The sequence below is a fragment of the Anabrus simplex genome, chromosome 3 (assembly GCF_040414725.1).
Source record: "Anabrus simplex isolate iqAnaSimp1 chromosome 3, ASM4041472v1, whole genome shotgun sequence".
In the NCBI taxonomy this organism is placed as follows: domain Eukaryota; kingdom Metazoa; phylum Arthropoda; class Insecta; order Orthoptera; family Tettigoniidae; genus Anabrus; species Anabrus simplex.
The window spans coordinates 249,673,269-249,687,562 of record NC_090267.1 but is presented as its reverse complement, the minus strand read 5'-3'; the positions used below and the strand labels follow the sequence as shown (position 1 = coordinate 249,687,562).

General features: G+C 41.1%; 1 protein-coding gene across 1 annotated transcript in view; it reads right to left on the bottom strand.

The window, feature by feature from the left end:
• The window catches only part of form3 (formin 3), a 962,880-nt gene that overhangs the window by 183,501 nt on the left and 765,085 nt on the right, over nucleotides 1-14,294 (bottom strand). Inside the window, exon 4 of the mRNA XM_067142982.2 lies at nucleotides 4,456-4,615. Within this exon, the coding sequence (XP_066999083.2) occupies nucleotides 4,456-4,615 (160 nt within the window). The remainder of the gene's footprint in view (nucleotides 1-4,455; nucleotides 4,616-14,294) is intronic.

Genomic DNA, 14,294 nt, shown 5'->3' with positions numbered 1-14,294 from the left:
GTTGTTTACGAGAGAGGATAATGAGTAAACAAATAGAAACTGTGAAGATGTATACAAATAGGAGAATCACGACTTGCTTGAGAGGCGGGCGCCTCAACACACACTGGCCGATTTCCTGCTGTGCTTAATAACGTATTCTGGACAGAAACCTGTTGACCTAGCCCCAAAATACATTCGGTCATCTCCGATTGATCATACTGATATTCATAGAAGATAACAATTTACTAATTAACTTTGAATGTGTTTCTATATTAATTGACTTGCCGCTTTTACCGACCGGATGACATTTCCTAAGTGAGTACAAAAATGTTATCGAATGACAATAAATAATAATAATAATAATAATAATAATAATAATAAATAATAATAATAATAATAATAATAATAATAATAATAATAATAATAATAATAAACTTCTTCATTATAGACTGATATTCCTTTCATCATTCAGTCTGAAGTATCTGTGAATTACACAACTCTATGGCCTCGTTTAGTTCCACACCACTTAACATTATATCAGTAAAGAGCAGAGTACCGAGCTCGATAGCTGCAGTCGTTTAAGTGCGGCCAGTATCCAGTGTTCGGGAGATAGTGGGTTCGAACCCTACTGTCGGCAGCCCTGAAGATGGTTTTCAGTGGTTTCCCATTTTCACACCAGGCAAATGCTGGGGTGTAAGGCCACGGCCGCTTACTTCCCACTCCTAGCCCTTTCTTGTCCCATCGTCGCCATAAGACCTAACTGTGTTGGTGACACGTAAAGCAACTTACAAAAAAAAAAAAAAAAAAAGAAAGAAACTGAGTCTGTTAGTATTGATCTCTCTCTCTCTCTGCTTCTCTTGCCAACTATGGCCGGTCTATTATATTTTCTGGCCAACCTACTCTCTTCCCCGGGTTCGATTGCCGGCCAGGTCAGGGATTTTTACCTGGACTTGAGGGCTGGTTCGAGGTCCACTCAGCCTACGTGATTAGAATTGAGGAGCTATCGGACGGTGTGATAGCGGCCCCGGTCTAGAAAGCCAAGAATAACGGCCGAGTGGGTTTGTCTTGCTGACCACACGACGCCTCGTAATCTGCAGGCCTTCGTGCTGAGCAGCGGTCGCTTGGTAGGCCAAGGCCCATCAAGGGCTGTAGTGCCATGCGGTTTCGGTAACCTACCCTCCTCTACTCGCCTCACTTGATCTCACAATCGACGTTGGTTTATGAGTACACCTTCATCCATCGAGTTCACTCCTCATGCAGCATCCCCACTCATTTCCTGTGCTAGCAATTAGTCTCGTTACTTTCATTTCTGTTACTTCCAACTTATGAACAGGATATCCTGATTCCACCCAGCTTCACTCCCGCACACCAAAGTCAGTCTGAAAGCAAATCGAAGAAGACACTTTCGTCCGAGAAAAAAATTCTTTCTCACGAATTGCCGTTGACCGCAACTGCTGGTTCAGTACCTTACCTTAGCTTCACAATGATTTAATAATAATAATAATAATAATAATAATAATAATAATAATAATAATAATAATAGTAATAATAATAATAATAATAATAATACCGAGCTCGATAGCTGCAGTCGCTTAAGTGCGGCCAGTATCCGGTAATCGGGAGATAGTGGGTTCGAGCCCCACTCTCGGCAGCCCTGAAGATGGTTTTCCGTAGTTCCCCATTTCCTCACCAGGAAAATGCCAGGGCTGTACCTTAATTAAGGCCACGGCCGCTTCCTTCCAATTCCTAGGCCTTTCCTATCACATCGTCGCCATAAGACATATCTGTGTCGGTGCGACGTAAAGCAAATAGCAAATAATAATAATAATAATAATAATAATAATAATAATAATAATAATAATAATAATAATAATAATAATAATAATAATAATGGGTTTACAATGCCGCTGAAATACCGGTATTTTGTCCCAACGAAGACATTTTACGTGACGGTAAATTTACCCACACGAGGCTAGCATATTTTAGCACCTACAAATAACACCAGAGTGAGCCGGGATCAAACCTGCAAACTTCGTGTCAGAAAACCAAAGTTTCTACGTCTGGGCTACTCAATCTCTCTGAAGAGGTTTTGTTGGCTATTTGACATTAATTTCTCTGCGCTCAGTTTTAGTGTCGGGGAATTTACAAAATACTTATAGTCCGGATAAATATGAAGCGCAGACAGCGATATCAATGTACTTTTTGTTACATGTTAATTTTAATCTGAACTGTCATAGCAAGTGTCATCTTGATGGATTCATTTCTCGAAGGATTTTATTAACGGTCAAGAAGTCAAAGACATGAAGTTATCGCATTTTAACATCTCGAAATGATATCGATCTCAACAGAGGTGATAACAGTCGCTCAATGACCACCCGCCTAAGGTCTGTCATATGCAGTAAGGTTCATTTTGAGGCATCTACAGAAAACTTTGTAATTTAATTACTTACATTTTGAAACAAGTGTAGGAATATTTTTGGTAGGAACAAATCAAGTTGAAAGAAATGCAAACGACCAATGGGACCATGTCCAGAATGAGAATAGAAAAAGTAAGGTCCATCTTTATGAAAAACCCGTGTGGGTGCGGGGGCGCTGATAAAGAATACACCCACGTTTTCCCTTGCCTGTCGTAAGAGGCAACTAAAAGGGCGACATCCCCTATGGGTGGGCCGCGCAGACGAAGAATACACCTACGGCATCTCCTGCCTTACGCAAGAGACCACCAAAAGGGGCGACCAATGGATGATGGAATTGGAACCATGATAGCAATTGTGATTACTACCATTAAGTGAGGAACACCATGGGTCGACGTCACTTGCGATTGATACCATTATGTGAGGAAAACCATGGGTCTGGGCGTTGTCTGTGATTAGCATCATCGTGTGCATTCCATCGAGGCGGGGGAGCGGGCGCGGCAGTCTGCGCGGTAGTAGCTGCCGTGCGCCGCGCTGAATTGCGTTAATTCCCCTGTATTCAGAACAGGTCTGCACTGTCTGGGATTGGTACAATATTGCGTGATACACCGTGGGTCTCTGAGCAACGCCATGAGTATACGTGGCCTGTGATTAGTTCCACTACGTGAGGAAAACCACGGAAATACTGGCGCCCGCGAGAAGTCCCACTAAGTGAGAAGCACCATGGGTATGTGCTACCTGTGAGTGGTACCATTATGTGTGACATATCTGGGATTATTACCACCATGCGAGGAACACCATGAGTCTACGCTACTTGTGGGGCCGATGACCTAGCTGTTAGGCCCTTTTAAACAACAAACAACAAACGTTAACTGTGATAGTACCACTATAGGAGGAAAAACATGGTTCTGCTTTGCCAATGATTAGTACAATTATGAGGGGCTGGTGACCTCTATTTTGGACTCGTTTGGACAACAGGTATAATCCTGGAATATGAGGCATTGTGAAGTGGATCCACTGATTGTTTTGGATTCATGGTCATTTTTTCATCATTCGTTTTATATTTGAGTCAATGGATATATTTTGAAGTTTTAATTATTGTTTCATTGCGTTGCACGTCGTACCATTAGGGACCGATGACCTAGCTGTTAGGTCCCTTTAAACAACACATCATCATCATCCTATTTACGAAAATTAGCCACTTGCTGTATTATAAAGACATAACCCTTGATATAGAAAGCAGAATTGTTAAATAATACGTGTTACTTGTGTTTTTATATATGGAGCTTAGGCCTGGACAGTGACCAAAATATCTGAGATGAAGATCGAAGCTCTTCCAATGTATATTTATAGACGGCTACTTAGAATGTCATTGGCTGACCATGTGACTAGCAAGATGTATTGAGCTAAATGAAAAACAGAGGTAGAAAATACAATCAAACCAAGGAACCTAGAATACTTTGGGAATATCTTGAGGAATGAGTGTACCGAATTCTCAAGCTCGTCGTGCAAGGAAAGATCTCTGGGAAGAGAGATTGGGGAAACCGACGGATTTCATGGTTAAGGAATCTGAGGTACTGGTATGAATTGTCTTAAATAGAACTGTTCTGTAAGGCCACAAAATTATCTGAAATTGCATGACGATAGCCAACACCAAGAATGGATAAGGCATTGGAAGAAGAAGAAGAAGAAGAAGAAGAAGAAGAAGAAGAAGAAGAAGAAGAAGAAGAAGAAGAAGAAGAAGGACTGAGCCTGACCTGCACTGTGGGGATAGAGTGTCTGCCTCCTATCCGATTGTTCTGGGTTCCATTCAAGGTTGGTAAGATGATTTTAATATTTGAAGTACCTTCGGATATGGATTTTACGAAAGTCAGGAAATATATGTGAAACAGTTGTTGACATTTTAATTTGGATATTATTTGAATTTTTGTACAATTTTTCTTTTAACTTTTATTCGTGCTTTAGACCTGTCTTAACAATCGTGTCATTTTTCAAAATTGTGTTGTCCACATATTTTTAACCCCAAAAGGTTGTAAAGAGACATCAAATAAAAATAACTTGCCGATGAACTCGTTGCGGATCCCAATGCGGCTCTTCAGCTGGGGCGTGGAGATGATGATACAGTTGATGAATGCCACCAGTGCTGTCTGGTAGTCCACAGCTGTAGCATTCCTCAGCTCGGAAATGACCACCTGGAACCTGTAGCGCGCCCCCTTCAGCTCCTGAAACAAGAGTTGTCTTCCATGAGTTTACAGAGTTTAGATCTCAACTATAGGCTAATTAGGTGTAAAACAGGTTTCCGTCTATGGATATTGAATTTTCAGTAGCATGCTAACTTCAGATTTAAGCTTTCATCTATTAGATCTTGTAGTGTACCTGTATAAATTACATGCTATACAGTCGTTTAGTACAGACCTTAAATGGTAGAGAATGACATGGAATCGAACCAGAAGCGCCTGCCTGCTTGGAAAATTTCTAGGTAATTTAATTGTGCGCTACACAGCCTATAAGCTGAAACTTTGACATTGATTCAAATAGCAGTCCTTGCAGTAGAACACTATAAGTGTGTTGATGTTAGCCTCATCTCCATGGATTCCATGGCAAATAAAGCCCAATAAGAGTCTTGGCCAGACGACTGCTGCCAAGCAGATGGTCTGCAGATACTAGAGTATCCCGAGGCCAACATGACGACTTCCTCAGCATTATTGCCTGAAATTGTTGACCAGTACTCCAGCCTATCATATTTTTCACGCTGTCTGGTTCAGCGAGGAAAGCAACGATAAACTACATCACTTCTCATTCGCACAGTATGAATGAAAATGATCCCACGGCTAAATGTGGCAGCTGATGGTGGAACTGTTAGTGAATCAACCTATCTCTTGGCTGAGGACTCAATATCCATCTATAAAGAAATCAACAGAATGTTGCAATTATGTCTTGTGAAAATAATAAAATGGCCAAAAATAACGTTATATAGCCTACGTCACTTGATACTTGAGACTAGGTATTGGTCGGATTAATTTTTAAAGTACTTTTTTTTTTTTTTTTGCTATTTGTTTTACGTCGCACTGACACAGATAGTCTTACGGCGACGATGGGACAGGAAAGGGCTAGGAGTTGGAAGGAAGCGGCCGTGGCCTTAATTAAGGTACAGCCCCAGCATTTGCCTGGTGTGAAAATGGGAAACCACGGAAAACCATCTTCAGGGCTGCCGACAGTGGGGTTCGAGCCTACTATCTCCCGAATACTGGATACTGGCCGCTATCGAGCTCGGTTTTTAAAGTACTGAGCGAGTGGCCGCGTGGTTAGTGATGCGCAGCTGTTAGGTTGCATTCGGGAGATAGTGGGTTCGAACCCTACTGTCGGCAGCCCTGAAGATGATTTTCCGTGGTTTCTCATTTTTACACCAGGCAAATGCTGGATCTGTACCTTAATTACGGCCACGGCCACTTCCTTCGAACTCCTAGCCCTTTCCTGTCCCATCGTCCCCATAAGACCAATCTGTGTTGGTGCGACGTAAAAGCAAATTGAAAAAATAGGAGTATCTCCTATGTTGTCAAAATCACCATGCAGTTTTCCCATAAACACATACCCTAGATTGAGTCCTGCTTATTCTTCCCGTCGTGTCCTGAAATCAAGACCACACAAGCTCGTTGCTACTCATACTGTCCCGACCTGTTTCCTGTACTAGCCGTCCCATCCCGCCTCTTTGAAATTGCGGCCTTCTTGAGGACGATCGTATCCCGCAATGCGAGTGGGCAGGACGCGGAATCTGCCTTCCCAAACCAACCTCTAACTTACACTACAGTGCTGGTCAAATAGCAAATACAAGACGTTTCAAATACTATGTTAGAGAGAATGCAAACACCCAGTTTTCGAACCAAGGGATTTTAAATCTCAGAAAACGAATCATTCAGAGTGATAAGATGTGAAACACTTTTTTAACAACACATCGTTACACAAAGATGATGCAGTATCCCTCGCCTGTCGTAAGAGGCGACTAAAAATGGACCAGGCTCTTAACTTGGGAGCATAGATTAGCGTCCACGGTTGCCCTAGCTCAGTGTGACATTGCTTCCACTTCCTTGTGCCAGACTCCTCGTTTTCACCTTTCCTATCCGACCTCACTTGGTGGACCGTTGTCCTTTTTCGACCCTGACGGTATTTGCTTTGCGAACCCTTGGGAGTATTTTATTTCCACGCCTTTCATGGCCCTTATCTTTCTTTGGCCGACACCTTCAATTTCCGAAGTGTGGAAACCCTTCCGTTTTTTCTCTCTGATTAGTGTTAAGAAAGGATGTTTGCATCCGGCCGTAAAAAAATGGCATAATTTCGTCCCACCTCATCCCCAACCACCTATTCGGAAACGGGATTAAGGAGTAGATATGCACACATCCAAATTATATATAAAATTTAAGACCAAAGAATAACGTGATCATTTGTTTGTTCGTTGACCAACAGAGTAAATAATATAGCACAATAAATACCATGGGAGTTACCGAACAGTGTTGTGCTCATATTCTGACTGGAGAATACATCTATTACCGAGCGAGTTGGCCGTGCGGTTAGGGTCGTGTAGCTGTGAGCTTACATTCGGGATATGGTGGGTTTGAATCCCACTGTCGGCAACCCTGAAGATGGTTTTCCATGTTTTCCCATTTTCACACCAGGCAAATGCTAGGGCCGTTCATTAATTAATACTACGGCCGCTACCTTCCCATTCCTAGCTCTTTCTCATCCTCGCGTTGCCGTAAACCTTCAATCTGTTGAACCACTATAAAAAAGAAAACTTCACTAAAATGCAAAAGTGGTATACGAAAATTGATACAGGGAAAAAGGAAGATATTATCTATTAGAACCTAAATAAGTATTAAGAATTTGTTAATTGTAAAAAATATCTCGAATGTCTGTTTGGACATTTTGTGAACTCTGACCAAAATACCTTTTAAAATTGTAATTTCTATACCTCCAAATAATCTTACTAATCTAGGGCAGATGCATTTTCTCCAAAGGTAAACTTTTCATCGTTCTCCTCTGGACAAGGTTTCCCACATAATTTTCCAAGAAATACGGCGCATACAGATTAAACTTCTATTTTTTTTGTTTTACTTCACCACGACTCAGAGACATCTTATGGCGACAATGGGATAAGGCAGGATGGTATATAATAATAATAATAATAATAATAATAATAATAATAATAATAATAATAATAATAATAATAATAATAATAATAATGTTACTGGTTTTACGTCCCACTAACTACTTTAACGGTTTGCGGAGACGCCGAGGTGTCTGAATTCTATTCTGTAGGGGTTTCTTTACGTGTCAGCAAACGTCATGGGGCTGACGTATTTGAGTTCCTTAAAATACCACCGGACTGAACATGGATTGAGCTCAGAAGGCCAGCGCTCTGCCGTCTGAGCTACTCAGCCCGGCTAAGAAAGGATGAGATGGGAAGGAAGCAGTTGTGGTCCTAATTAAGATACAGCACTGGCGCTTATCCGGTGTGAAAATAGGGAACCACAGAAAACCATCTTTAGGGCTGTCAACCTACAATTTTCCGAATATAAGGTAACAGTTTCACGGTCGGAACCGCGCATTCAACTCGCTCCGTGCTACGCGTTGTTTGGTGTTTTGGACGATATCAACAACATAGTGCTTTCCCAATCTCGAAAAAGGATGTGCTTCTCGTAGGTCTTGTAACTTTGTTTCATCAAAGAAACAATTAGTTAAAAGTTACCACTGTCTTCACTAACCACGCCTGTGCCTTCTGGGTGGGCCTGGAGCGTTCATAAGTAATGTCAGCGGAACTCACATTAACTGCTACTCTAGCAATTAAATTGCTATAAAATAGGCATCTCGTCATTCGTAATTCCAGTCACTGCAAAGCCACACCTGGAACGTGGACCTTCAGTACGCAAAGTAGTTCGTGACAAGAATACATCGATCTTACAAGAAGAGCAGCTTAAAAGAAAGTTTCTTGCTGAAAAGAAGACCAACAGAATAAGGTAATTTCATTGAAGACACAAACTACATCCCTTCTAGTAGCCCGCACATTGTAAGACTGGTAGTAATTACAAGGTCCTAGCTGAGTCTGGTATTATTTTCACTTCTACTTTAGTTACTTTGTGCCTATGTAGGTCTATACATTTGAAGTACTCATATTTTACATCTAATTCTTAATCCTTATCTTCAATCCGGACTGTTTCTAAATTATTTGTACCGAGATCGATAGCTGCAGTCGCTTAATTGCGGCCAGTATCCCGTATTCGGGAGATAGTAGGTTCGAACCCCACTGTCGGCAGCCTTTAAAATGGTTTTCCGTGGTTTCCCATTTTCACACCAGGCAAATGCTGGGGCTGTACCTCAATTAAGGCCACGGCCGTTTCCTTCCCATACCTATCCCTTTCCTGTCCATCGTCGCCGTAAGACCTATCTGTGTCGGTGCGACGTAAAGCAACTTGCAAATATATATTTGTAGTCAATACTACACGTGAATTTGGCCCAGTTTTTCGGCTGAATGTCTTGGTAGCCTTCCTGACCTCAGTCCTATGTGGAGGGATGAAGTCAGTATGGCGTGGTGGTTGGTATTGTGATGTGTTTTGTGTGTATGAAGGGGTGTGTATTAAGATAAACACAGTTACCCAGTCCTCGAGCCAAGGGAATTAACCATACATCTTCGACCCGTGCAGAAATCGAACCCAGGACCTTCTTAACCTAACGCCACTACCCTGACCGTCCCGCCAAGTAAAGTGCTCTTTGCGAGGCTGAGTCACTCAGACGATCAGAACGCTGGTTTTCTCACTGACACAGATAGGTCTTACCGAGCTCGATAGCTGCGGCCAGTATCCAGTATTCGAGAGATAGTGGGTTCGAGCCCCACTGTCGGTAGCCCTGAAGATAGCTTTCCGTGGTTTCCCATTTTCACACCAGGCAAATGCTGGGGGCTGTACCTTAATTAAATCCACGGCCGCTTCTTTCCCACTCCTAACCTTTTCCTGTCCTATCGTCGCCATAAGTCCTATCTGTGTCAGTGCGACGTAAAGCAGCTTGTAAAAATACACATATATTAAAAATTATAAAAAGAAGGAAACCATCTCTACAACATTAGGATGACGGTTATAGTCTTCTAGTTTTGATACTACTGTCGTGAAAAAAATACATAATCCCGAGTTAATTCGTTAATAAAACATTCTTTGTCCCACATAGAACCAAACTAAACCAAAATTTAACTTACTTTATTCTACGTTTAATTACGTGGAGTAGACATTTTTATCGTACCCAATTAAAATGTTAACGCAGGTTGAACAAAAAAGTACCAATATTTTTTCCATTTTCAACGGAGTGCACAGGTTGAAAATTTATAACATTAAAAGTATTTATCTGACCGTTACCAAACTTTGTAATACGTCTTAAAGTAACTTATTGTTGATCAGTATCCCACGTTTTTGTTTCATCTGATATTTGTGAAAAAAGGTTATTGCAAATGTTTTGAAACACCATTTTTTCATTACTGGGTGACCATAGCCGTAAAAAATTCGACTTATTGTGAAGGTCTTGAGAATGACTGACTAAAATTAAAACAGCTTTTTGCCTGCATGCAATAGTTGATTTTATATTGATTTATATTTAATTGGGTGGTTGTGTGAGAAGAGTCTGTATCACTGTATTCCCTGTATCATGTTTCAACAAAACCACTTATAATTTCTCTTTGTAATGTTTCAGGTACACTACCAGGGAAAGACTATAATCTCGTTGCGCTCCAGTCCAGTCCGGATCCCTGCTTCGTATCATGAATGCCAAATGGGCCTGGTGGTCTCTACAGTGCTAATGTGTAATTATTTGCAATAAGAAATGTGATCAAACTCTAGAAATAAGATGATTACTAACTCAACGATTTTCTCAACACAGGGGAAAACCGTACGTCAATAGTCAAAACTGAATTCCCCAGAGAGTACAGCTGTTCTGTCTCAGCTATGGCAGAGGATTTCATCGATCCAGAGTTCATCGAGTGTATCGAGAGAATGCGATTAGCATGCGTAAGGCTTCGTCTAAGCCACGACGGGTAAATGAGGTGCGGTGAGGAGAATTGTCTCACTGTGTCAAGGAGCACTTTCGACTAGACTTCGTTGAACGAGGTTAAGTCTCGGAGTTAAGTGCGAAGCATTAGTGGTACCGAGGACCGATGCAATAGAAGAGATTCTTTACTACTGTAAATTCGACAAAACATCGCCGTTCTCTACCAGAGCGGTTTATTCACAGTAACAAGGAACGACTTTCAAAGTTTTCACTTACTTGCACCAGGGTTCCCCTCTTTACTATCTAATTTTCCTTGATTAGCTGTTGTTCTCTTCCAACCTAGGTGGAAACAGATTTGCGTGGTCTAAGTACCGTTTAATTTTTACACTTCATTATTTCAGGAATTATTTTTCCTTTTCTTCCGTTAACAGGTATGAGAGGATGGATATCTAATTGTGCTTCCTCTTAAAACAATAACCACCACCTTCCTATCCATCTCCCTTGGCCAACTCTTGTTGGATTAGCTTATGACTAGGTAACGCCATCTGGTGGCCAAGACGAGTTATACGGTCTGACACCGTGGTTAGTCGGTTCGAGTCCCGTTGATGGAAAACATTTCACGATCAGAATGTTGACCGGCAGGGCAGGAGAGGTGGCGGTACACAATTTCTAACCACTAGTTCGCGTACCAAAATCCTGGGTTCAATTCCAGACTATCCGCAGTGATGATATGCAGTGAGAGTCTATGACGCTGTTTATGGTAAAAAATTAAATGGCGTATGGCTTTTGGTGCCTGGAGTGTCCAAGGACAAGTTCGGCTTGCCAAATTCAGGTATTTTGGTTTGACACCCATAGGCTACCTGCGCGTCGTGATGAGGATGAAATGATGATGAAGACGAGACATACACCCAGCCCCCGTGCCAGCGAAATTAAGCAAGTATGGTTAAAATTCCAGACACTGTCGGGAATTGAACCCGGGACCCCTGTGAAAAAAGACCACCACGCTAACCATTTAGCCATGGAGGCGGACGTTGTTTATGGTGATTCGTCCGTTGGATGATAAGCGCTGAGCAGACCACTTGGTGTTATTCGACAGAAGTAGGCAATGTGCCAACCCCGGATTTCACTCTCTCCCTGCCTAATTATGATCATCACCACACACCTAGATGCGCAGGTCACTCATAGGATTCAGATATAAGGACCTGCACTAGGCCTCCCCGGAGGCCACATGGCATCATAATCATCATCATCATCTCGACTGGATAGCATTAAAGGGCAAACAAGTGTAGAAAGTGCAGAATAATATAGTCAATAACACTAAAATAATCATCTGATGTGCTTGGAAGGTGAATAGTGAAACAAAGTCTGGATTTGTACATGTCTCTTTGTAAGTGTAAAAATAATTGTTCTCTGTGTGTTCGTTTTCGTTAATTTTTGTTATTCTTTTTCAAGAAATTTGGAAAGAAGCACGAGAAATAATGGAAAAAATTAAGGTGGACATAAACTGTAAAATAACCAAGCAAGGAAAGTTTTTCTTAAGGTGAATATTTGATTATTGTTTATAAAATTTAGATAATAGTCTTAGACATATGTTCCTGAAGACTTCTGAATGGAGTGTGGCACTTGGTGTAAGTGGGGCATGGACAACAACCGGTGCAGAAAGGAAAATAATATAAGTGTTTCAAATGTGACATACGGAGAATTTTGATGGTGAGGTGGGTAGATTGGATCACAAGTGAATAATCCGGTATAAGGAATTATTATTATTATTATTATTATTATTATTATTATTTATTATTATTTATTATTCCTTTCTTCGTTATTACCATTCAAAGAGCGCGTTTCAACTTGTTCGTTTGCCTGATGGTTTTTGCCTTCATATCCTCCCAAAATCTCTTCATGAATGCACTGTGTTGCATCTTGCATTTTGTGGACCACTTCCTACCAGTTTTCTTTTAGCTTTCTCTAAAATTAGTGTTTGTCTACTGTTGTACTAAAGGCTTTATGATCTTCTATGAGTCCGTGATATTTATTATTATTATTATTATTATTATTATTATTATTATTATTATTATTATTATTATTAATAATAATTTATGAAAGTATGAACTTTGTTTCGTTCAGCTTACCCAGACGTAATTCTCACGCTTTTAGCTTCGCCAATGTACAACAACAACAACAACAACAACAACAACAACAACGAAAATAACTGAATGAAGATTAGTAAAGTAAGGTCAACTCAGTCAATAGAGAACTCTCAACTGTATCCAGCGCACATGTCAGACCTGGGATTCGCCACTGATATCAGAAAAAAAAAACACTTTTGTGGCCTTTGCAGCTGTAGTGTTGTAATACTTCTCTACAGAGCGCAGCAGTAGTCTTTCTAGCCCTGGCTGTATATTATTCATCACGGGTAGCCTCGCAGAATTCCAGTCCAGGGGATGTCGCCATATTTAAGACTCTGTAAGCATGACACTATGTCCCGGCTATTATTAGCAGAACAAGTCGCAAATGACCATGGTAGATATCAAACTGGAACTTGCTGGAGAGCAAACAAAAACTAACTACAGTGTATGAAATTCGCACGCTCAATTGAGGGCGGCTGTTTACTTCGTGATTCAAGGGAACATTGTGCTGAATATATAAGTATAATATTCATTGCTACGACATAAACAGATCAATGATCAATTGAACAACTGCAACAACTTCAGATGAATGAAACAATGAGTACAGCATTATTTATCATTAAATCTACGTCACTGAAATGGTTACGGTATGCAACTAAGTGTTATCCAACATCCAACATCTCCACCTTTCATTAAAACCTGCTCTGCAGAACGAACGAGAAAAGTTTTGAAGAATGCACTATAGTTCATACACCAGGACTACATCCTCCGAAACCAGAGAGATTATAACCAGAAAGTTGCATGGAAGCTAGCTGAGAAGCTGATTAAAACTCTGTTCAACGCAGATCAGGCTTGGAATGAAAACCGTGCTGCTCCAAATCATCAGCATTTAGGTATTATCTCCTATCCTCCAAGCCAGCCACCTGGAATCAACTTGCAACTATCTCTGAAGATGGTTAAAAACAACCACGGAAAATGTAATTTCTAGCTGCACAGGTGGTAAGAACTGGCTATACCTTCTGTGGCTGTACCAACATATCACAGAGTATCTAGCATGTAGTCATGGAGTGTCCACCGAAGAGGCTTGAAGGATATACCTATGACCTGCACAATGTCACTGAAGAAGTGGTGCTCTAGATGAAAACGCTGGATGTTATATTTTGATGTGGCTTCAGCTACCGTGTGCAGGCATTCTAGTTCGACATCATTTGCGCTGCCTGCGCGACAGTTTGGATGTTCCATTTTACTCTGCCAGATAGCAGAATAAACCGATACTCTCTTGGGTGATGTGCGGCCGAGTCTTAATTCATTTTTTCAGGTATGTACTAAGTGTGTCACCAGATATAATTTACATGTCGACATCGAACGGGATGAAGTGACAAATTAATTTTTTCACCCCTTAAAAATTACGACTTCCCCTGCAGGGTTCGAACCCGCGATCTTATGATCCGGAGGCCGATACTGGCGAGTCAATCCTGGTGTCCATCGCAGCATTCTCATCTCCATAACACGGAAGATCTGTCCTTTCTTCTTAGTCAAAGGACGACATTCTACTTCATACCACTTACTTCATGTACTTTGGCTTCTTCTTATTCAAAGAACACTAGTTAATTGTTTCCACTTGGAAAATGCTCCACGTATTGACCACAGACCAAGATTTTCAAATTGGGTGGCCTTTTGTAAGTTATGACCATCAATGGTGATAGTGGCAATGGTTTGGAAGTCACATTCTTAATATTTGGCAATATTCTGT